The 24163-nt window shown below is 36.7% G+C and overlaps 2 protein-coding genes across 2 annotated transcripts in view; both read right to left on the bottom strand.

Moving 5' to 3' along the window:
- The window catches only part of MsrA (methionine sulfoxide reductase A), a 46096-nt gene extending 45555 nt beyond the window's left edge, over window positions 1-541 (bottom strand). The window contains 1 exon segment of the mRNA XM_076182960.1: window positions 368-541. Within this exon segment, the coding sequence (XP_076039075.1) occupies window positions 368-525 (158 nt within the window). The 5' untranslated portion in view covers window positions 526-541.
- Window positions 391-21388, bottom strand: LOC143024160 (zinc finger MYM-type protein 1-like). Its single transcript, XM_076182959.1, has 2 exons — window positions 19325-21388; window positions 391-546 (listed from the first exon to the last, which is right to left on the bottom strand). The coding sequence occupies exon 1, from the start codon at window positions 21386-21388 to the stop codon at window positions 19943-19945; it is 1446 nt and encodes a 481-aa protein (XP_076039074.1). The 3' UTR covers window positions 391-546; window positions 19325-19942.
- Between the last annotated feature and the right edge of the window lie 2775 nt (window positions 21389-24163).

The raw sequence follows: 24163 nt of genomic DNA, 5'->3' as shown, positions 1-24163 counted from the left end.
TATGGATCTGCAGAATAGATTTCCACATAGGGGTCAAGGAGTTAAGGAGTCTGAGTCGGGAGTCTGAGTCGGAGTAATCAAAGGAGTCGGAGTTGGAGTCGACATCCTAGGAATTCTAGGAGTTGGAGTCGGACCTTATAGCATCCGACTCCGCAACCCTGATCTCGAGCCCAGTCCTGAATGAGTCAGCCCCTTAGGGTTGGTGTGAGTGTTGATTTGTTCTAAAGATGAATGGTGAGACAATATTCTCTGATAACCATTTTGCAGGACCACCACCTGCAGGTACTTGGTGTTGGTCCTAGAATCCCAGAATATAGGCCAAAACAACAATCGTTATATCTCAAAAATGAATAATTTCTATACTTACATGTTGTGATAACTTGGGCTGACTGTTGACCCGCCAGCGTACCCCACACGGGTCCTGATGACCCCTGGGGCACAGCCAAACAGGGCCTCAGGAAACCAAAATCAGGACATCCCAAAAGTGGCCTTCCTGGTGGCCACATTTGGCTCAAACAACTGCATTATTTGAACTCCTAGGTCAACCTGCAATATTTAACAATACTGCTAAGGACAGTGAGAAGAAAATTGCATGTATACTACAAATTACAACATGAAAAGAATTAGGGGTGTGCCAATTAATTGGCATCAGAATGAATCAGCACTTTTTAGGTGAATTGGCATTTTTTAGAAAGGGATTTGGCATCAGCATTGGCAACATTTTGCCGATGCTGATGCCAATTCAGTAATTCACCTATCATTGTTCTGGTGGTTGCATAGGGCCATGCAGCATATTGTGCTACATGAGATATCACTATCAAATAATCATTGCTTTATTTTTCATATAGCATCACAACCGTAGGAATGAGGTGGCTAGGAATATGCTGTGGTAGCAGTAAACCTACACTGCCATCTAGTGCCATAACACATGTTTCAAAATTATTATGCAGAGGTGATAAAATCTGCAGACACGAGGATGTATGACCGGAGAAACTTTCAAAATAGCAGCACAAGTTGGAGTAAATGTTAGAGCAAATTATATTAATTTTCAGCACAGGTCAAAGTAAATATTAGAGTAAATAATCTTTAATCTTATCTTTGTATTTCTTACATAAAATTAAACTATTTTCTTTTTAAACAGCAAAGTTTCTACTACAGAAATTAAGCAAGAGTAATATGGGATTATAACGTCCAGGCGTCCATGGACTCTGTCAATTTTACCCGCTTGTAAGTGTGAATAGTGGACAGATTTATTCCCACTTACAATTTATAGCCAAACAAATCATTTATAAAGAATTTTTTAATGTATTTTGACAAGTAAATACATAACAATACATCTTTATGCTTTTTGACAAAGACAGCTATGACTTTGACTCATGTTTAGATGATTTGCAGTCAAATTCACAATCACATGAGTCAAATTCGGACAAAGTAAAATGTAAATATATATTATATATATATATATATATATATATTCACGAAGAACCCACAGTCGGAATAAAAAGGAAACTTTAGAAGAATGTGTAACTTCTATATTTTGGCTAATAGCTATAGCCCTCTTCAGGAAAGTACAGATTACAAGAATTTGCAGAGACATAAGTACAAAGAGATATGTGAAGAAGGGGAACACGCAGAGTTAAAAAACAGGATGACTCGTCTAGCAGGGCGGAGTCAGAGGTGAGGGGAAGTGTGGGTGGAGGTGTGAGGTCATGGGAAAGGGCGGGAAGAGTCAGGAGGGTGATAATTCTGTGAGCCGCTTGGTGAAGAACTATCACCCTCCTGACTCTTCCCGCCCTTTCCCATGACCACACACCTCCACCCACACTTCCCCTCACCTCTGACTCCGCCCTGCGAGACGAGTCATCCTGTTTTTTAACGACAAAAAAATAGAGCTCATTGTCAGGAAAAGAAAAAAATCAGAAGAATATTATGCCTGCAGTATACAGAAGGGGACAGAAAATCATGGCAGCTCTCCAAACCAAACTGGGCTCCACCAGCAGAGTAGGAGCTCTAACACCTTACTAGATCAAGTGGTCACTTTATACAGAGACACCACATCTGGCACCAGCAGTGAGTGGACCACCACAACAGTGAGGAAGGACCTCAAGACATCACCATGTAAACCAAGTCAGTAAACATTCTTGAGCATATGGGCCAGATCTTAAACATTGGTGATTATAATGTTTCATTAACTTATTGATATTGTTTTCCAGTAATATTCTATTCATAAATATAGAATATTCTATTTTTTTCTTTTCCACATAATAGTAATAAAATGGTCATAACAGCATGATACATATATATCATAGTCCAGGTCAGGTCATAATAAATAAGTGGGTAAGTTTTCTAAGGGTAAATTTTCCGAACTAAAGGATAAAATTACAAGGACAAAAATACCAATGGACAAAATTACCACAACCCCATTCCATACACCTAGTTCTTTGAGCTAAGCACATTTTATATAATCAATACTTATATAACTACTAAATGATTACTCCTACACCAGCCTCTTCAAGGAATATTACTGAATTCATAGTATATCATGATGTTAAATTTGATTAACTACTTTTGGTAAATTTTTCAAAGTGCACACCTACACAATATAGCGATAGAAAATTTAATAATAATTTTGTAAATTATAATGCATCAATGTAATCTACATCATTCTTGGCAGAAATCAATTACAGAAAACTTTTGCTAAAAGCTATACACAAACAAATGTAGCTGGTTACAAAGCCAGTCAGAACGTCCCATGCCAAGTCAAGGCATTTGATGGTGTCATTGGTCAATTGGAACTTGGAGGAATTGTCAGTATAATTCCTCCAAGACTGGAACATGCCACATGGAGATTGGAGGTATAATATACCTCCATGATTGGAACGGAATCCTTTGTATCCATCAACTGAAGGTTTACCCACTCAATTGGTAAATTCACCGAAAATGGAGTGAATCTATTTCTATTCAGTCAGTTATCAGACAATTTCAGAACATGGGTGTTTCTGGGGGTCTCTATCTGGGAATAAATGTTAAATCGGACTACCTGGGATAGGGGAAACCTGTTTTAGATTTTTTGATAGATATGACCCTCAAATAATTAAGTTACAGGGGTGACAATTTTTTACAGTTATTTTGTCCCTTTTTATGAAAGTGGCCTATCTACTGATCTACCATGTCAAAATACAGGAATCTCTCAGGCTTCCCTTATGAAAATAATAACCCATGATTGAACCATGGTTATAGTAAAGCCATGGTTATAGTAAAATGGGACAGTTTTAGTACCATGGTGTAACCATAGTTATGGATTATTATTTTAGTAAGGGCTACAACCTGTAGGTACTTTTCTGCAGCCATGTATGGTGCTATGATTAATTAGTGTTAATTAGGTGACCAATTCATCAGTATCTCACCAATTAACCACAGCTTAGTATTATACTAGTGTTAATTAGGCAAGCTCACCTCTGATGAGTAATTGAGATGCATTCACTGTAGTTCAGAGGCTATACAAGCTCCTCAATTTTTTGAGGTCTTTATATCACCCTCAAGTGCTGCCAAGATGAACATTCAAGATGAGAGATCACAGTACCTGTGCATCAGATGCAAGAAGCCTGTTAGACCAAGACAGGAAGGGCTACTTTGTGACAGGTGTGACCAATGGCAACACACAACTTGTCAAACGGGCATTTCAAGGGAGGAGTACCGAAAGGCTGTGAGGGAGAAAACGTAAATTGACCGACAATGTGACAACTGTATACAGTCAATTGGCCTTTCACCACCAGATGCAGAGAGCACAAGATTGGACCAGGAATCTCTTATACTCCAGTCGCTTGACAGATCTGCCACCTTCACTGCTGAATTCCAAGAGGGTAATGAATACATCAGAGAGATGCCCCAATGAGGAAGAACTGCAGGAAATATTAACAGAACATTTGAATGGCTTACAAGACCCAGATCCCTCGGAAATCGAGGAGATGGAGGTTGACAAATCGAAAGATCCAGTTGCAGCCGTTTCATTTCGAGTTCCAGAACCCCTCCACGAACCATCTCTTCAAGATCAAACACAACGAGATATTTTGTTTGAAGAGACAGCAGCAACAACAACATACGAAATTATCAAGTCTGGTTTCCAAAAAGGAAAAGAAAAGCTTTGTGATAGTGACGGATATACGTACACGTTGAAGCGCACACTAAAGAATGGACAAAAGGATTGGACATGTAGTGTGCGTAACAAAAACAACAGGTGTAACACGACAGTGAAACAGAATGGGATGAATTTTACAAGAGGACCGCAGACCCATATCCATCCTGGGCAAGTAGGAGCCAACACTGTTACAACTATACGTGCCAAAGTAAAAGAGATTGCAGAAATCGTTAATGGTGCTGTCTTGGACCAACTTTAACCGAACCAGCCAATCGATCCACTGCCGACATTAGATAATTATGCCAGAGCAGCCAATCGTCACAGACAAGCCCAAAGACCATGAGACCCCATGAATTTAAATTTAGAGATCGATGAGAATTTCCTGCCAGAAATTTTTTTGCGAAGCACGACTCAAGTTGGATCCCAGAAACACATCATCTTTGCCAACGACAACATGATCAATCTGCTGCGCTTAGCAAAGACATGGTACATGGATGGCACATTCAAGGTTGTGAAAGATCCATTCATTCAGTTATTCGGCATTCATGCCTTTGTCAGAAAAGGAAATGACTCCAAGCAAGTGCTGCTTTTGTTTTGCCTGATGTCGCTTACAAACACGATGATGCTACGCACAAGTTCTGTAAAAAAATGATGGCCTTTGTTTATCTTCCACACAAACACATCATACAAACATTCAATCATCTTAAGAGGAAAGCATCTACACCAAAGCTGATGCAATTCGTTGACTGCATGGATGAAACGTGGATCCATGAAAGCCTCTGGAAGCCCAATACTTGGAGTGTCTTCTACCAGCCAGTCCGAACAAATAATGACGTCGAAGGTTGGCACGGGATGTTTAACAGACATGCCAAGAAATTGAAACTCTCGTTCTATCTCCTGGTACAGCTCCTGGCAGAATATGTGAATCTCGTCGGCCTACAGGTTCGTTTAGTATCCGAAAACAAGCTCAGACGCCGCCAGAGGATATCATATCGCCAGCTTCAAGGACAACTATGGGACAAGAACATTGGCGGGGAAAAGACTGCCAAACAACTTCTACAGAAATTTGCTCACTTAGCTGGATCCACTTCTTCATACTCACAGATGATCCCCTGGAAGAGGCTTACGCCTGTGACTCCAGATCTACATAAATACTACTATCGTTTGGTGGTGGTGTGTATTGGACTATTGGAGCTCTATAGTTAAATACCAGCTCCTGATTCACCCAGAACTTGTCCAGCCAAGCTTCAAATTGGTGCACCAAGGATGCTGAGACTACCCACTCTGGCAAGCTGTTCCAGTTGTTAACCACTTCCATACCGTGACGCCTATTGTAGTCGTACCTACGTAACCTCCATTCTCTCTAAACTGGCTTCATCATATTTTCTATGGTTATCAAAATACACGGGAGAAAGAGAACGAACGGTTGAGCACTGACTTTATTTTTTATAATGCGATAATTATGACGCAACATCGCACATCAGGCAGCTAATGCTGCCAGACGTGCGATGTGCCCCGGAGTGAAGAGGTTAAGCACTCTACATGGGAAAGAATATTTCCTGATGTCCAGTCTTGACCGTGTCTTGAACAACTTGCCAGAGTGTCCCCTGGTAGTGTTTTCTTGTCGACTTTGTAATACTCCCTCACTACATTCTTCATCGTATCTTCCACTTATGATCTTGAAAACTTCTATCATGTCTCCCCTTACTCTTCTATAAGCCAAAGTTGGGAGTCTCAGCTTTCTCAGACGTTCTTCATATGTCAAATCTTTCAGTTGTGGCACCAGCTTCGTAGCTCTCCTTTGTACATTTTCTAGAGTCACAACGTCTTTCACAAGGTGAGGGCACCATATCTGATTGGCATACTCAATATGTGGTCTTACTAGTGTTACAAATAACACTCTAAACATCTCAGCATCCAAAGTAACAAAATTTCTTCTTATCAACCCAACAATGCTATTCGCCTTGTTTACCTTTTCAGCCAGATGGTCAGCAAACTTCAGGTTATCATCAAATATGACATCCACATCCTTCTCTGCTGTTGTCCTCTTCAAATGTTTCTCCATTTTATAACCTTAATCTGTGATACTCGTTCTTCCAACCCTCATACATTTACATTTATCTGGGTGAAAACCCAGGAGCCATTTTTCAGACCATAAAAACACATCATTGATATCCTGTTGTAACTTCTCACAATCCTCCTCATCTTTTAGTTCTCTAAATATCTTCATCATCTGCATAAAGGTATATTTCACTGTTATGTGTGACACATTCAGGGAAGTCATTGATAACAATTACAAATAACAGAGGCCCCAGTACAGACCCCTGAGGTACCCCACTTGTCACTTTTTTCCAGCTTGACCTGTTACCATTCACAATTACTCTCTGTTGTCTGTCAGATAGAAATGCCTTTATCCATTCTTGATAGTTTTTCCAAATTCTGTAACTGCTAATTTTCTCAATAAGTCTTCTGTGGGCAACTTTATCAAAAGCTTTCATGAAGTCACAATATTTAACATCAACTGCATTGCCGTCACCCAAAGATTCTGTCCATCTGTTTAATATTTTAATAAGTTGTAGAACTGTAGATCTTCCATTGATGAAACCAAACTGCTACTAAATAATGCATTGTTTTTCATGTGTGTCATAATGGCATCTCTTACTAATATTTAAAAAATCTTACACACAACACTTGTTAAACTGACTGGTCTATAGTTTCCAGGGTCACTTTTTGAACCTTTCTTTTTGTAAATCAATGTAATATTTGCTATACACCAGTCATTTGGAAGTTGTTCATACGCAAAAGAATATTCATATAAAATCTTTACAGGCCACAATAAAACATCTGTTGCCTCTTTTATAATCCTTGGACGTAAGTCATCTGGTCCTGGAGATTTGTGTCTTTTTTACTTTTGAATAATTTTCTGTATATCTTCCTTTCGTATTTCTAAGTGTTGTAGTACAGGCACATTTTTCTCAGGACAACTTGGTATTTCTCCTTCAGGTTCATAAACAAACACTTTAGAAAACTGTTCAAAATTGGACTGTTTGAATGTGCTCCTTGTAGTACCTGTATTGCATCAATCAATGTAAATTAACTAAACATTTATGATTGTGCTATTTGATTACTGCATTAGTGTAAATAAAACATTTAAAATTTACATGACCACATTGAACAGAGTCATTTTATGCACTTGATTGCCAGAGCTCATATTCATGATAAAATGTAAAAGGACTGCAGCCAGTTTGACAGGTACAGTACTACCTCTCATTAACTGACTAAAAGGGAGGTAACGGTGTCCATTGATGTGGATAATCCATTGATTTGGAGTGGTTTTTGGGTGGCATAGTGATTGCACAGCACTAAAAACACCAAAAACAGCAAAAACACCGCAAACACAGCTAATTAATGTCCATTAATGAGAGGTAGTACTGAATATGTATGTGAGCTCAACTGTGCACAGACCAGCATCTTTTTCTGATGCTTTTCAATGTAACTCCACTTACGAAATTAATAAGCCATTCCAGGAAAAAAAACCTTGACTTCAGAAATTACAGTAAAGTTTATGGTTTTAACAATGATCCAAGTTTAACCATCACCATGGCTTATTAATTTCACAAGCAACATCCTTTCTATGACGATCCAATGCGGCCGTAACCCCACTATTGGGTGTTGAACGCTAAATAACCCATAATTTGCATTCAGCACTTGGGATTATGACCATATCAGGTGCGCCATACCCTTCCATTAAATTCTATTTTTTTCACCATTTCTGGTGGAAAACTAAGGAATGCAAGTTCCCAGGAGCACCTGCTCTAACAAATTAAAAAAGTACCCTTACTCTTCACTTAAGGGTCCTACTCTCCATTTTCGGTGAATTTACCAGTTGATGGATATAAAGGATTCCGTTCCAATCTCCATGTGGCATGTCCCAATCTTGAGAAATTATACTGACAATTCCTCCAAGTTCCAATCGACCAATGACACCATCAAATGCCTTGACTTGGCATGGGGCGATTTTAGGTGGGACGTTTTGGTATACCCAAGGGGTCTCACTAATTGCCGAGAAAACCGAGAAAAGCCGAACAATACAAACAAGGACGGGTTTTGCTCAAATGCACACTTCTATATATATATGGTTGCATTATTTGAACTATTTTCTTTAAAATGTGTGATTTCCATGTTCAAAGAGAACTTACGTTTTTAACCTCTGCAATTTTACCAACCCTGGCTACGACTCGTCCAGCCCGCCGTCTATGATTACTGGTGGTATGGATCAAACTACACTTTTAAGTTTCTTATTGTTGTGTTATTAGTGTAATAGACTACATATAGTTGAATTATTTAAACTTTTCTTTAAATTGTGTGATTTTCATGTAATTTGACCAAAGAGAAGTTATGTTTTAGCCTCTGCAGTATGACCGACCACAGCTACATATACCATAACAAATTAGCATATGGTTGCATTATTTGAACTATTTTCTTTAAAAGGTGTGATTTTCATGTAATTTGATCAAAGAGAAGTAACAATTTTATCCTCTGCAAAATTACCGACCCCAGCTATGATTCGTGGTTACCGCTAGCCTGCCATCTATGTTCTGCGAATGCAGATCATCACTGAGCGTCAGAGTTGCCAGATTGGCGTTTTTAATGCCAAATTTTGTATTTTTGGAATGGTTTTACCGTGTTTGGCAGGAAAATTTGTTGGGTGGCATTTTTGGGGGGGCTTTTTAAATACCCAGTCGTGATTAGAGATTACTCTTTTACTTGTATCAAGAATTAAATGATGATGTATATGAATGATATAAATTTATCTTGGTTATATCATGTGGGAAATGTAAAGATCTAGCCAAAGGATGTTTCAGCTCTTCTTTAGTGAAAATATGTAATAACGCAGTAGTGCAGCACCAAACATTTCTAAATCTGATGATGCTTTTGATTATATTTAGACAATAGAAAAGTCACAAATGTATTTTCTATTTATGTTTATCAGAGTCTCTAGGAGGTTGTTTAATATACTGGTTTAATTTATTGTAGAGGATACCAAAAAGTTTACTTAGGAACTTAAACGTAATGTATGATACATTTTATTTTAGTTATTGGTATTTTTTCTTTCTCACATAATACGGAGTATGATATATTTCATTTTGGAAGTTCATATCTTTCTTTCCTTTTCACACAGTCTTGAAGTACATTTTTTTCAGAGGATGGTGGTTTATTACAGTACCACTAGAATTAAATGATGATGTACATGAATGATATAAATTGATCTTGGTCATATCATGTGACATTGTTTTATATTGGCTAGTCAACAGTAGAAAAATATTTTATATTGTAATTGTAGTTATACACATTATCTTTAACTTCTTGATCTTGGTTATATCATGTGGTATTGTATTATATTGGCTAGTCAACAGTAAAAACTATTTTTCATATTGTAATTGTTGTTATACACATTATTTTTAACTACACATGTAAAACCAAAATACAAAAAAAATTCTTAGAAAATGTAATGGTTGGCATTTTTGGGGCATGTTTTAAAAACATTTTGGCAGCATTTTGTCAGAGTTTGGCATTTTTCCTGGTAGAAAACCTGGCAACCCTGCTGAGCATGGTTGATGAAGTTGGCCAAAAACATAATACCGTATTTTTCGGTGTATGACCCGCGGCTTTTTGCCTCAGAAAAGGGCCAAATTTCGGGGGTGCGGGTCATCTGTGGATTCTGGTTTGAAATTGCCCTCTTACGCAGTGAAAAAAAAAAAAAAATGAACGATTAGTTTAGCTGGGTGCCCTCTCGGATCGGGGATTTGCGGGGGGGACCGACCGGATTCGTCGTATGAAAGTTGATTAAAGTCATAATACAGCGCGTACGATCGAGACAAACGACAAAGAGAAGGTAGGATTTGTCTTACCCGCTTTACATGCTCTTGTGTCGCGATCAAACAAAAACAAGCGGGCGGCCATTTTCGCAATTACAAATTACAAACTGTACCTGGTTCCTTAATGCTAAATTTGTGCATTACATGTGGGTCGTTCAAGCATGGAAGAAAATTAAAGAATCGACTATTCAGAACGGTTTCCGTAAATCAGAAACGTGCCATTCTGCAATGTTCGATGCATGCTACGACTCGGAAAAGGAATCGGACGAATCCGAAATCGAAATGGAAACGGATGAGGTCACTGCATTAGAATTGGCCGATTTATACCACAACCTCTTCCATGACGATACAGAGGATGAGGAATTCGATGGCTTCGTGAACGATGATACGCCTTCATAAACATTGACTGTCGTCTGTGATCACTATTTTTTTTGTAATAACGATGTGCTCCATTGACTCTGTTCATAACAGTTCAGTAATGTGCTCTATTATTGTTCTATTCTATTGAAAACTAACCATTGGAAATTGTTTGGTTTAAAAATTAATTACCAGTGTTTGTATGGCATTTATAAACCAATTGATTAATTACTGGTAAACAATCAAACAGGGTTTTATGGCATCATTTACACAAATTTATTAAAGGTCAGATATCAACAGATATACCATTCACTAAAAATCATCGAAAAAGTACTTTTTAAAAGCATACAAATAAAGTTTTTACCTATTACAGAAGAATGTATTCAGAAAATTCATTTTTAATTGCGCCTCGCATACCACTTTTCCGAAGTCTAGATATTCAGAATAACAATATTGTTTGTTTGGCAACTGTGACGTCACGAACGCGGAATTCCCCGAACCTTTCCCGAAGCGCACGGGCGGAATGTTTCGAATAGCAGACGACGCAATGAAATGAAGACAAAACTGATTTTTGCCAAATTTTATAAGATGTAGATGGTGGAATTATATAGAATACTGTCAGTATGTTTTTCTATGTAAATTAAACTGTAAATACAAAAAGTTATTGAAGTCTTGATTTCTGACCTTTAAAGGTCAGATATCAAGACTTCAATAACTTTTTGTATTTACAGTTTAATGTACATAAAAAAAAAACATACTGACAGTATTCTATATAATTCCACCATCTACATCTTATCAAATTTGGCAAAAAACAGTTTTGTCTTCATTTCACTGCGTCGTCTGCTATTCGAAACATTCCGCCCGTGCGCTTCGGGAAAGGTTCGGGGAATTCCGCGTTCGTGACGTCACAGTTGCCAAACAAACAATATTGTTATTCTGAATAACTAGACTTCGGAAAAGTGGTATGCGAGGCGCAATTAAAAGTGAATTTTCTGAATACATTCTTCTGTAATAGGTAAGAACTTTATTTGTATGCTTTTAAAAAGTACTTTTTCGAGCAATATGATGATTTTTAGCGAATGGTATATCTGTTGATATCTGACCTTTAAGGTTCTTTGTAATATATATATATATATATATATATATATACATATATATATATATATATAATAAGTGCAATAAAATATATTGAAATTAATTTGTTGGTTATTCTTCATCTTCATCACAATCAGAAATAAATAGGACTGGAGGAATACTAGTATCATGATCATGAATCGCAATGCCGCGTCTTCGACCCATCCCAAAGGCATCGTAAGATCAGTTGCACATTTTCGGGATCACCCCTCTTTCATCGAAGCTACCACTACATCTAGTGGCAGCTTCAGAAACCAAATTGTGATGAATCCTGAAAAGCAAGATATCACCAAGAAACCTGCTTATATCGGATAACATATATTTTTTTTTTTTATAAATCACATAAGCATTGATGAGACAGAAAATTTAGAAAGCCTCAGCTTTGAAATTACTTTGATCACCACGTCAACGGCCGGCCGTAACAACAACCGCCGTGAGCTGTGCCTGTGGCCACCCATGAATGGGTAGTATACATCGCCGGATCTACACTGCCGCGCACGCCATATGACTGCGGGTCATACAGCGGTGCGGGTCTTGTGTGGATTTGCACTAAGGTGTAAGGGGGTGCAGGTCATATAACGGTGCGGGCTATAGTCCGAAAAATACGGTACTTGTAGAATTTCTTGTGAGGTTCAAACATGTGGGGTATATTTGCATACTAACTTGAATAAAGGTAGAGTGAACATTTTTATTTTAAAAACTGTTGTTGTTTATTTCTTTACAATACAAAGATTACATAAATATTGCATACAATTAAATACAAAATTTTCACTAAATTTTATCTAAAATACACTATACAAAATTTATAAGCTATGAAATATGATATTGCGTACATTGTATTATGCAAAGTAGACCACTTGAAAAAAGAAACTATTGAAGCAGAGCGCTTTCCTATATTACATATTCAATGCAAAAAGTACATAGTTGAATAGAAATACATATTTTGTATATACATGAAAAAGGAATACAAAAACTCCATTAAATATTGACGTCAACTTCGCCGTGTTCCATCATGCCAACCAAGAAGACCACAGAATGGACTGGGATAACGCACCAATTATATTCAAATCCCATTGTAGCTTTCAAAGTGGTACCATCGCAAATGCCAAGATATTCCGCAAACTACGTTCCAAGAACTCGGTGAGATGTCCCTTGGGTACTGGTGCAACTCTTGCGTAACGAACGGGTGCTTCGAGGATAAACTGTTGCTTTTTTGCATAACCATAGTAGTTTGTTGCAGGAAGCGCAAAAAGGGAACAAATATTTTTGCGTAATATACCAAGTACATCAACACCTATAACCTTAGGCAAGTTTGAAGCTCATCTGGAACCTGATACAAATGCCGTTGCGGTCCTTGACAAGTGTGGTGGTGTGAAGAACCGAACGATTCATGTAACCGGGGATGGAATTGCCAGTTCAACTCTTTTTTTGGTAGCACTGTGCGGGAATTAGCACCTAGCCACGAATTTACGAGTGCGGGAATTAGCACCTAGCCACGAATTTACGAGTGCGGACAACAATCTATAAAGGTAAGAACAACGATTCTATGTGGGATGTTCTGTGCCCTCTGTTCCCAAACGCGACGCTCCTTCTGTGCACCCGCCACTTGGAGGAAAATGCAAAACGTCATCTAAATGCTGCGTCCACGGAACAATCAAGGAAAAATGAAACTCTGAATGAGAGGTCTCATATGATGCGCCTAAAATTCGATAAGGATTTACCGAAGTTCACAGAGTACTTTAGTGAGAAACTGGTTCCCTCGTTGTGTTCTCATGTGTTTCAACCTCAACGAAATTATAATCTTCCATTCAAATGGACCTATAACAACTGTGAAAGTATGAACCACGCTCTCACCTTCCACCCACTAGGGCACAACAACTCTCCCACTGGGGTGCTGGGGTGTAGGACAGTTGCTCACCGGAGAAGTGACAAATAGGACATTTGCTCACCAAAGGATTATCTTTTACTTCTCTTGAACTTATATTGTATCATATATACAGCAATAATACAGAAACAACATCCAAACTTTTAGTTTTTAATTCATTATAAAATTCAATACCAATTTCTTCCATCAATATATAGTAATGATATTCTACTGGTCCAGTCTAATGGTGTGGCTAACTATTCGTATGTATCTCTGTCATTTAATAAGTCGAAAATTTTACTTTCATAGTCTGAATTGACTCCTAACCTTAACACTTCTAGTTCATGAACTAGAAGTGTTAGGGTAATTAGTCAATGAAACAAACTAAAAACAATGCATTAGATTATATTGTAGAGTTTGATAAGTTCTTGGCCTCTAACAATTATGGTAAAGATTTACTTTATCTGTGCCAGGGGTATGCTGCAGGAAGTCAGTGTCTTCCTGACTTTCTAAATGCAGTTGGCCACACCATTAGACTGGACTTGTAAACCACTAAGGACAATAAACCCACTTCAGTACTGCACCAGTTGTAAAACTGTAATCACTATATATTGATGGAAGAAATTGGTATTGAATTTTATAATTAATTAATAACTAAAATATGAAAGTTTGTGTATTGTTTGTGTATTATTGCTGTAATAAATTTCAATAACAAAAAAATCCTGTAATATTGCTGTAATAAACTTCAATATAACTGAAAAATCCTGTATATTATGTTATTAGGTTTGTACATTATTGCTGTAATAAACTTCAATATAACTAAAATAATCATTTGGTGAGCAAATGTCCTATTTATCACTTGTTTGGTGAGCAACTATCCAGTGAGCAACTGTCCAATGAGCAATTGTCCGTACCTGGGGGTGCCATTACCCGCATTGTATATCAATGTATATATCCATGTACATAATTTATACAATAAACCTTTATTAATTGATTAACCGTTGTCACATTTAGTCTTCGGACATTCAGTCTTCGGACATTCAGTCTTCGGACATTTAGTCTTCGGACATTTAGTCTTCGGACATTTAGTCTTCGGACAATTGGTCTTCCTTTGCAAAATAACTGGTCTTCGGGCATTTAGTCTTCTGGACAATTAGTCCTCATCTTCAAGTTATAATAGGATAATCAGCTTAAAATATCTGTATTAAAAAAAAAGATAGATTGAAATTCATGTATATACAATTCTTTATTATTTATAGACACATATGATATGCATTATATTCAATACAATGTAATACAATCATTCAAGAACGATTGAAATTTATGTATAGATAATTCTTTACTATGTATAGACACATATGATATACATTTTTCAATACAATGTAATATAATCATTCACTTTAATAAGTTTACAATTATGTAAGACGAGTAGAATTACCGGTATTTGTCAATGTTCTAGCACAGATATCATCATGAGAAACACAGTTTATTGAAACTTTTAGTTCATGATCGCAGACTTCTTCCAACACGTCGAAGGAAATCATTGACATCTGATATGCCATCGCGATGCTGCTCACAAAATATTTAGTTTATTCTGAAGCTGGACATGTTTACGCTTAACTCGTTTCTTTGTTTACTTAAAATTTAGAACACCAAAATGCCATTATTATTTTTTGAGCACCAACATAACTACTTTGGTCATTCTTTATTTATACTTTATTTACTTTTATTTATTTATCTATGGATGAATGAACAACATAAAAAAATCCTTTTGGTGCCAAATAAGTCGCTTAACGCACGAAACTCGTTTATTATCTAACTATACCTTTGCATTTATTTATGTATTCTATTTGTTATCTACATTATTATAGTTTTTATTTATTTATTTTTTATTATTATGATTTTTTCTCGCATCCGACCTAGATATGGGCCAAAAGGTCTCCTGTCGGCATGCTCCGCCTTTGTCATCTCGCAACAATTATCGAACATGAGGCCAGAGTGTGCCTAAACGCGTGAGACCAGGACATAATCCTGCCAGAGCGAGATTCCTCAAGAAGGGGGAAGTCTCGGGTAGCAGTACTTTCGGTAATTGCGGTGTGGTTAGCACGTCAATCAGAGATAGGGACTAGGGTAAATGACAGGGCGTAATCGATGTGATGAGCAATCGAGCGTGAATGTTCTCCATTCAGAATCTATCATATCTCTGCGGATAAAAACGTAACTTCTCTTTGATCATATTATATGGAAATTACACCTTTTAAAGAAAATAATTCAACTATATGCAGTCTATTACACTAAAAACACAATAGTGTTTTTAAATAGAGTGAAGTTTGATCCATACCACCCAGGCACGGATCCAGGATTGTTATGGAGGGGGGGGGGGATAAGCGATAACCGATACTTGAAACACGCCGAGAAACACCCACAAGAATATAGCAAATCTTAAATTCAAACTTGCCCAAGGTTATAGGTGTTGATGTACTTGGTGTATTACGCAAAAATATTTGTTCCCTTTTTGCGCTTCCTGCAACAAACTACTATGGTTATACAAAAAAGCAACAGTTTATCCTCGAAGCACCCGTTCGTTACGCAAGAGTTGCACCAGTACCCAAGGGACATCTCACCGAGTTCTTGGAACGTAGTTTGCGGAATATCTTGGCATTTGCGATGGTACCACTTTGAAAGCTACAATGGGATTTGAATATAATTGGTGCGTTATCCCAGTCCATTCTGTGGTCTTCTTGGTTGGCATGATGGAACACGGCGAAGTTGACGTCAATATTTAATGGAGTTTTTGTATTCCTTTTTCATGTATATACAAAATATGTATTTCTATTCAACTATGTACTTTTTGCATTGAATATGTAATATAGGAAAGCGCTCTGCTTCATTAGTTTCTTTTTTCAAGTGGTCTACTTTGCAAAATACCATGTATGCAATGTCATATTTCATAGCCTATAAATTTTGTATAGTGCATTTCAAATAAAATTTAATGTTTTTTTTTTATTTAATTGTATGCAATATTTATGCAATCTTTGTATAAAGAAATAAACAACAATAGTTTTTAAAATAAAAAAAATCACTCTACATTTATTAAAGTTAGTATGCAAATATGCCCCACGTGTTCGAACCTCACAAGAAATTCTAAAAGTATTATGTTTTTGGCCAACTCCATCAACCACGCTCAGCAGAGTTGCCAGGTTTTTACCAGGAAAAATGCCAACTTCTGACAAAATGCTGCCAAAAACTGCCAAATTGTTTTTAAAACATGCCCCAAAAATGCCAACCATTACATTTTCTAAGATTTTTTTTTTGCATTTTGGTTTTACATGTGTAGTTAAAAATAATGTGTATAACTACAATTACAACATGAAAACTATTTTTTACGGTTGACTAGCCAATATAAAACAATACCACATGATATAACCAAGATCAAGTAGTTAAAAATAATGTGTATAACTACAATTACAATATAAAAATAATTTTTACTGTTGACTAGCCAATATAAAACAATGTCACATGATATGACCAAGATCAACTTATATCACTCATGTACACCATCATTTAATTCTAGTGGTACTGTAATAAACCACCATCCTCTGAAATAAATCAACTTTCAAGACTGTGTGTGAAAAGGAAAGAAAGATATGAACTTCCAAAATAAAATATATTATACTCCGTACTATGTGAGAAAGAAAAAATATTAATAACTAAAATAAAATGTATTACTCCATACATTGCATTTAAGTTCCTAAGTAAACTTTTTAGCACCCTCTACAATAAATTAAACCAGTTTATTAAACAACCTCCTAGAGACTCTGACATACATGAATAAAAAATACATGTGACTTTTCTATTGTGTCTAAATATAATCAAAAGCATCATCAGATTTAGAAATGTTTGATGCACTACTACGTTATTACATATTTTCACTAAATAAGAGCTGAAACATCCTTTCGCTAGGCACAAAATCTTTGCAACATTTCCCACATGATATAACCAAGATAAATTTATATCATTCATATACATCATTTAATTCTTGATATAAGTAAAAGAATGATCTCTAATCACGACCGGGTATTTAAAAACGCCTCCCAAAAATGCCACCCAACAAATTTTCCTGCCAAACACGGTAAAAACATTCCAAAAATACAAAATTTGGCATTAAAAACGCCAATCTGGCAACTCTGACGCTCAGTGATGATCTGCATTCGCAGAACATAGATGGCAGGCTAGCGGTAACCACGAATCGTAGCTGGGGTCGGTAATTTTGCAGTGGATAAAGACGTTACTTCTCTTTGATCAAATTACATGAAAATCACACCTTTTAAAGAAAATAGTTCAAATAATGCAACCATATACTAATTTGTTATGGTATATGTAGCTGTGGTCGGTCATACTGCAGAGACTAAAACATAACTTCTCTTTGGTGAAATTACACGAAAATTACATGTTTTAAAGAAAAAAGTTTAAATAATTCAACTATATGCAACCATTCATATATAGAAATGTGCATTTGAGCAAAACCCGTCCTTGTTTAGGTTTTGTTGTATTGTTCGGCTTTTCTCGGTTTTCTCGGCAATTAGTGAGACCGTACCCAAGTGGGACGTTCTGACTGGCTACTGATGGTTATACTACTTGAGATTCCATGTTTGCTTTGGTACGTGTAGAGGTCAAAGAAATTAAAGTATGATAAAGTCATCTATTCTAACCTAACCTGCATTAAGTAATGTGGAACCTATACTTCTAGATGTCATCAAGGTCATTGTCTTCAACCTCAGAATCTATCAAAACAAAGATTCTAAAGGAGTCAATGCAACTTCGTTCGTTTATGTATAGGTTTTTGCAAAATTTTCAGTTATTGATTCCCGCCAAGAAAAATATTCATTACATTGATATATTTTACAAAAATAATATTTTTCTAATTATATCACATAGGTGTGCACCTCTAAAAATAAAAACTACTTTTTCAATCAAAACAGCCATGTTCAATAATTGCTAACCAAGTCATTAAAATTCACAATTTATCTTCTATATACTGAATACACAAAATTTTGTAACTTGAAACCAGTTAAAACTCCAGCATGGATATTTAATATGACGTTTATGTCAAATCAAATAGCTCCTACCTATTCCTAAGAAAAAAAAATACCTTTCAATTAAAAAAAAAGATAAAGGTGAAAATTGAATTTGTTACTGGAACAAAACACAAAACTCTATTTTGAATTAAAAACGATAATTTTTGTGACCTTTGCCTAACAACGAATGATGTTTCACTTATCGTGATGGGGTTGGATGTAACAAAAGATTAATAACAATGAATAGATGTGGACCAACTTCAATGTTTATGTTAAAACAAATCTTATCTACACATAAATCACACTAATCGTTTCTTCAACACATGTTTAGTTATAACAATACATTAGTCATCAACAAACAAACATCCCTTAAATCAATAAGCCAACCCTGAGCAATCCTCGTTACCTAATAAATTTTCTTACATCACATTTTAGCTTCATCGCTCCGAGGCCATTCGGCAGAAAACCATTATTCACGAATCGTATTCTAGTTAATTTAGCGCTAAAATCTACTCACCCTTCGGCCTAGGAAAGAGTGAAAGTATCGAAGTACGTTCATTTGACTGCGTTTTAAGATAAACACTCCATACCTCCTCGACTTGCGAGGAGATTGTTGTGAAACATGAAAATACTACGACAGTCTGTTCCTTCCAGCCCACCAGAAACAAATGGCCCCATGCTTGTTTGATATTTTTTCATTACAATCTAACGAATACACAATCAATGAGTTTAGTTCTTTAGTCTACAGCTATACAATAAGTACCTGCTTTTCTGTTCACAACTTGCCAATGCGACTGTTTAAATGAAGCTTAATCGGACCCCTCCTCACAAGGTCCGCCATATCCATGGCAAATATAATCATAAAATAATTCACCTGATGATCCGACGTCTTTCTTAACCATGCTAATACTTTGGTCGATATTTTCATTTCCAATATGCATGCTTCGAAAGAAAACAAATTATGTAACCTATTTACCATGATATGCAAAGTCATTTCACCATAGGCGTAGGGGATGAAGCTTACCTGGGGGGGCAACACAAAATCTGCCCGAATTTTTCATACTCCCAGAACCTAAATAATTTGCCATTATACAGTGCTGTTGAAACCATCTAACAAATGCTATAGAGCTAAATATGAAAATACTTGGGGAAATTTTTAATAGAAAGTATAAAAACACTTTAAAACCATTTATTCTTTATAGAAAAGAAACTTCAATGAAGACAAGATTTTATGAGTCATATTGTGTTTCAGTACCTTAAGCATGCATGTATAAAATATATATTCACTGAGTACAATGTGAAATAGGAAGCAGTTATAAATGTCTACAAAAAGGTAATTAAATAATAGTTCTACATCGCTTGTGAAAATATATATGATGTTAGGAATTTTCCAATAAGTTGAACACGAAACCATGTATACAGACGTAGGGACTATAGTAAATCTAGGTAAACTATACAATCACCTGATAAGTATAGTCAATCTCAAAATAATTTAGAAAAACATACTGTCTCTGCCCTTTCGTCTACCAAATATATCTATTATAGTGTTTATGTCCACTTGGTTGACATGACTTCTTTCTATGCAAAGAAGTCCTAATGCTGATAGCCTCTCCTGGCCCATGGTGGATCTCAGGTAAGTTTTCAGTCTTCTCAAGCATGAGAATGACCTCTCGGCTGAGCAAGATGTGGCAGGTATGGCTGCCAGTGTTGTTACCACCTCTGTGAAGTGTGGCAAGGTTTCATCCAGAGAGTTTGAGTAGAGATAGTTTACCACCTGGTTTGCTGTTTTCAAGTTAACACTTTCTAGATTGTGGAAGATGGCAGTTTCCCCCATCAGGACGTCTGCGTCAATGCTGTAGAAGTCTGACACTGCCTTGAAACTCTCCTCTGTAGCTTTTCCCACCACTATGTTAGATAATGAGGTCAAGATATTAGTGTCCCTGCTTGCAAATCTCTCTTTCATTTCTGAAAGAACTCTATCTAGTGCATCGTAATACACCTCAATTCTGCCTCTCTGTATATCAGTGAACAAGATGGGTTGCACCTCAGGAGTCTCTCCTAATAATGCTTGCAGCCTTATGGATGGTTCTTTCTGTCTTTTTGATGTCTTCACCTCCTTGTTTGGTGCAATCTCACTGATATTTTTTGCAGTTTTTTGGGCTTTTTCCCAAATCAGGGAGAACATTTCTTCTTCTCTACATTTAAAGAGGGTTTTGATGGTTGCTTCACACGTAGCTTTTGCAGCCATAACATCAACCTCATGACCTTGCAGGTAGCTTGCCAATGAATTCGTATTTGAAAAAATAACCTTCAAAATATGCAATCCCAGAACAAACTGGAATTCCAGCATGGCCTTTATAAGGCCTGTAGCATCAACAGAGGTTTTTGCATCCTTGTCGTTTGAGAGCTGTATAAGGGCAAGCAATATTCTCTCTGGCTGTTGCTCAATGGCTTTTACTGCCTCCCACCTGCAGACCCAGTGTGTCTCATTGATAGACTTCAACTTGATGAATGGTACTGAATTGAAATCAGCTGGTATCTGCACAGAACGGAGAACATGTTCTCGTTTTGGAGAGTTAAAAAAGTGGTGAATTGACTGCACGATTCCCAGTGCATTCCTTATTACTGCATTTTCTTGCAGAGTATCCTGCAGGGCCAAGTTCAGCAGGTGTCCATAGCAGTGGACATACAGAGCTTTCGGTGCTACCTCTTGTACTCTTGCAGCCACACCCTTTTCTTTCCCTGTCATGTTTGATGCCCCATCGTAGCACTGACCCACCGCATCTTCAATCCGCAGTTTCATGCTCTTTAAAACTTCAAGTAGATGTACCTCAAACATATTGCAATTTAACAATAAAGTAATGTCGTAACACATTCGTAAAGATTCAACAAAAACCCACTGTGTTGGATAAGAAGAAATGAAATAAATGAATTCCATATATTTCGATCACGGACTGTGATCCTCTTCAGTGGAATACAGAAAGGTAGAGCAAAAGGCATGTCTTATATACAATAAAAATAAGGGACAAGGGTAGGACTCAGGTAGCGTCTAGTACTTTGCGGGGCACTTTGGAGTGTGATGAGATTTATTACCAAGTAAGGGTTGCTACGAGGAATCTCAAGTTTTTGTGCCCAAATGTCCACACCTATAAACTTTTAGCTCAGGTTGCTCTGGAAAAAGCATCTAGAATAAGTGTTTAACATCAGGACATACAACTCAAGAAGTTAGAAAGATTGTGTAAAAACAGTGTGTGGTCTAAATTCTCTGTGATAGAAAATGTAGTCAATCTATCAGATGTTACTTTTACGCGCCATGAACTAGAGGTGTTAGGCTTAGGTGTCAATTTTGCCTTGATGCCTACAAAACATCATTCCCTAGACCATATTGTGGAATTTGATAGGTATTTAGCGTCCAATAAGTATGATAAAGAACTTTTGTGTCTCAAAGGGATTCTATTACAAGGCATAGTGGATTGTTTTAAGGATGAATGTGGTTTGCCTAAGCGTTATAAGTTAGCAGTAGACAGTCTCACGAATCGTAAAGATGTCGTCATTTCCCGTGCTGATAAGGGAGGGAAAATAGTTATTCTGAATCAGTTAGAATATGAAAGCAAAGCCTTTGATCTTTTAAATGATATCAGGACTTATGAAAAACTAACTAAAAACCCTCTCAAAAGTACTGCCTCGGAATTCAATAGAAGAGCACGCAATATCGTGGGAAAAGAGTTTTTTAATAATTTATTAGTCATAAACCCACAACTACCTAATTTCTATGGACTCCCAAAAATTCATAAAGAAAGTGTTCCCCTAAGACCCATCATTTCAAATAGAAATTCTTGTACGAGTAAGACATCAAAATGGCTCACGAACATTTTATCACAATTTGTAGGGTGCTTTTCCGACTCGCATATAAAACATTCAGAAGATTTCATAAGTAATATCAAGAATCATCATTTATCTGGGCAGAGAAAATTACTAAGTCTTGATGTAGTTTCTTTGTTCACCTGCATCAACGTAGCTGAGGTTTTAGCTTTCTTGGAAACAAAATTACAAAATTATCGGGACCAACTACCAATCTCTGTCAGCAAAATCATTAAATTAACGGAATTATGTGCTAACACTAATACCTTCTCATTTAAAGATCAATATTATAAACAGCAGTTCGGATGCTCAATGGGATCTAATCTCTCCCCAGTGTTAGCTAACCTATATATGGAGTATTTCGAGACAGTGCTTTTACAAGACATTAAGCCACAAGGAATGTTTTGGTATAGGTATGTGGACGATATCTTTACGATTTGGGATGACGAATGGGGATCTTTTGATGCTTTCTTTGAACAACTAAACAACTTAGCCACTAATATTAAATTCAAAGTTGAATGGGAGGTGGATAATAGACTACCATTTTTAGATATCCTATTAATACGGCATCAGGACCAATTATCCTTCACAGTGTACAGAAAGCCCACACATACGGGGAGTTATGTGCACTTTTTCAGTCACCATCCTGATAAAATTAAATATAGTGTTGCCTCAGGTCTTTTCCTGAGGGCACTTAGATTATGTAGTCCACATTATTTGGAAATGGAGATAACAACCATCAGGAATCAATTAAAAAGAATAGGGTATCCTGATTGGTTTCTAAATAGAGCCCTAAGTAAAGCCAAAACTAGTTACTTTGGATCCACTTCCCATTCCAGTAAGAACTTCAGTTGGGACAAAAACTGTATTAAATTGCCTTATAATAGGTCCTTAAATGACATTTCTCAATTTCTTCCACAGGAAGATATTAAAATTGTTTTTAGTTATCCCAATAATTTGTTTAAGAAAATAGTCAATGTACATCAAAGACCTAGAGAAGAAATACATCAAGGTGTGTATAAACTCCCTTGCTCTGATTGTAACAATGTATATTGGGGACAAACAGGTAGAGATTTATATACTAGGATGCAAGAACATAAAAATTCAATTAAATACGCACAACATAATTCCGCTGTCTTCCAACATGTAGACAAGGAAGGCCATCATATGGATTGGAATGAGGCAAAGATTATATTTAATTCAAAATGCAGTTTTAAAAGAAAAATAATAGAATCATCCCTGATTAACAAATTTCCAAATTTTAATATATCATATGGACAGTGGTCACCTGACTGCATTACCACCTGGGCAGTCAACAAATTGTTACCATCGTTGGTGAAGGCGGGTGACCTGCCCCGCAAAGTACTAGACGCTACCTGAGTCCTACCCTTGTCCCTTATTTTTATTGTATATAAGACATGCCTTTTGCTCTACCTTTCTGTATTCCACTGAAGAGGATCACAGTCCGTGATCGAAATATATGGAATTCATTTATTTCATTTCTTCTTATCCAACACAGTGGGTTTTTGTTGAATATTGCAATTTGTTCCTTGTTGCCTACATCCGAAGTTTCGTCTGCTATCAGGCTAAACCTACCAGCCTCTTTAACTACTTGGGATATATGATTCAGTACTAAGTCAGAAGTAATGTTTAAAATTTCATTCTGGACATCTGGTGATAGCCACTGATGATGGGCCTCAAGCTGTGAGTTTAGTTTGGCAGCAAGCCAGGGGATATCCTTACACCGAAGATGCAGAAGCTCTATCAGATTCCCCCGATTTACATCAGATTGTTTCCCAATATTGGACCTGTCTTCAATATGACCTCTCTGTGGGATATTTTGCTGTGCTGT

This window comes from Oratosquilla oratoria, chromosome 3 (genome assembly GCF_046742065.1).
Source record: "Oratosquilla oratoria isolate Oo_2021 chromosome 3, ASM4674206v1, whole genome shotgun sequence".
NCBI classification, from domain to species: domain Eukaryota; kingdom Metazoa; phylum Arthropoda; class Malacostraca; order Stomatopoda; family Squillidae; genus Oratosquilla; species Oratosquilla oratoria.
This window is presented reverse-complemented; position numbering and strand designations above follow the sequence as displayed.

Excerpts from the sequence above, each read along its gene's own strand:
- LOC143024160 (XM_076182959.1), bottom strand. The coding sequence starts at position 21,388 with ATGGAATTCATTTATTTCATTTCTTCTTATCCAACACAGTGGGTTTTT.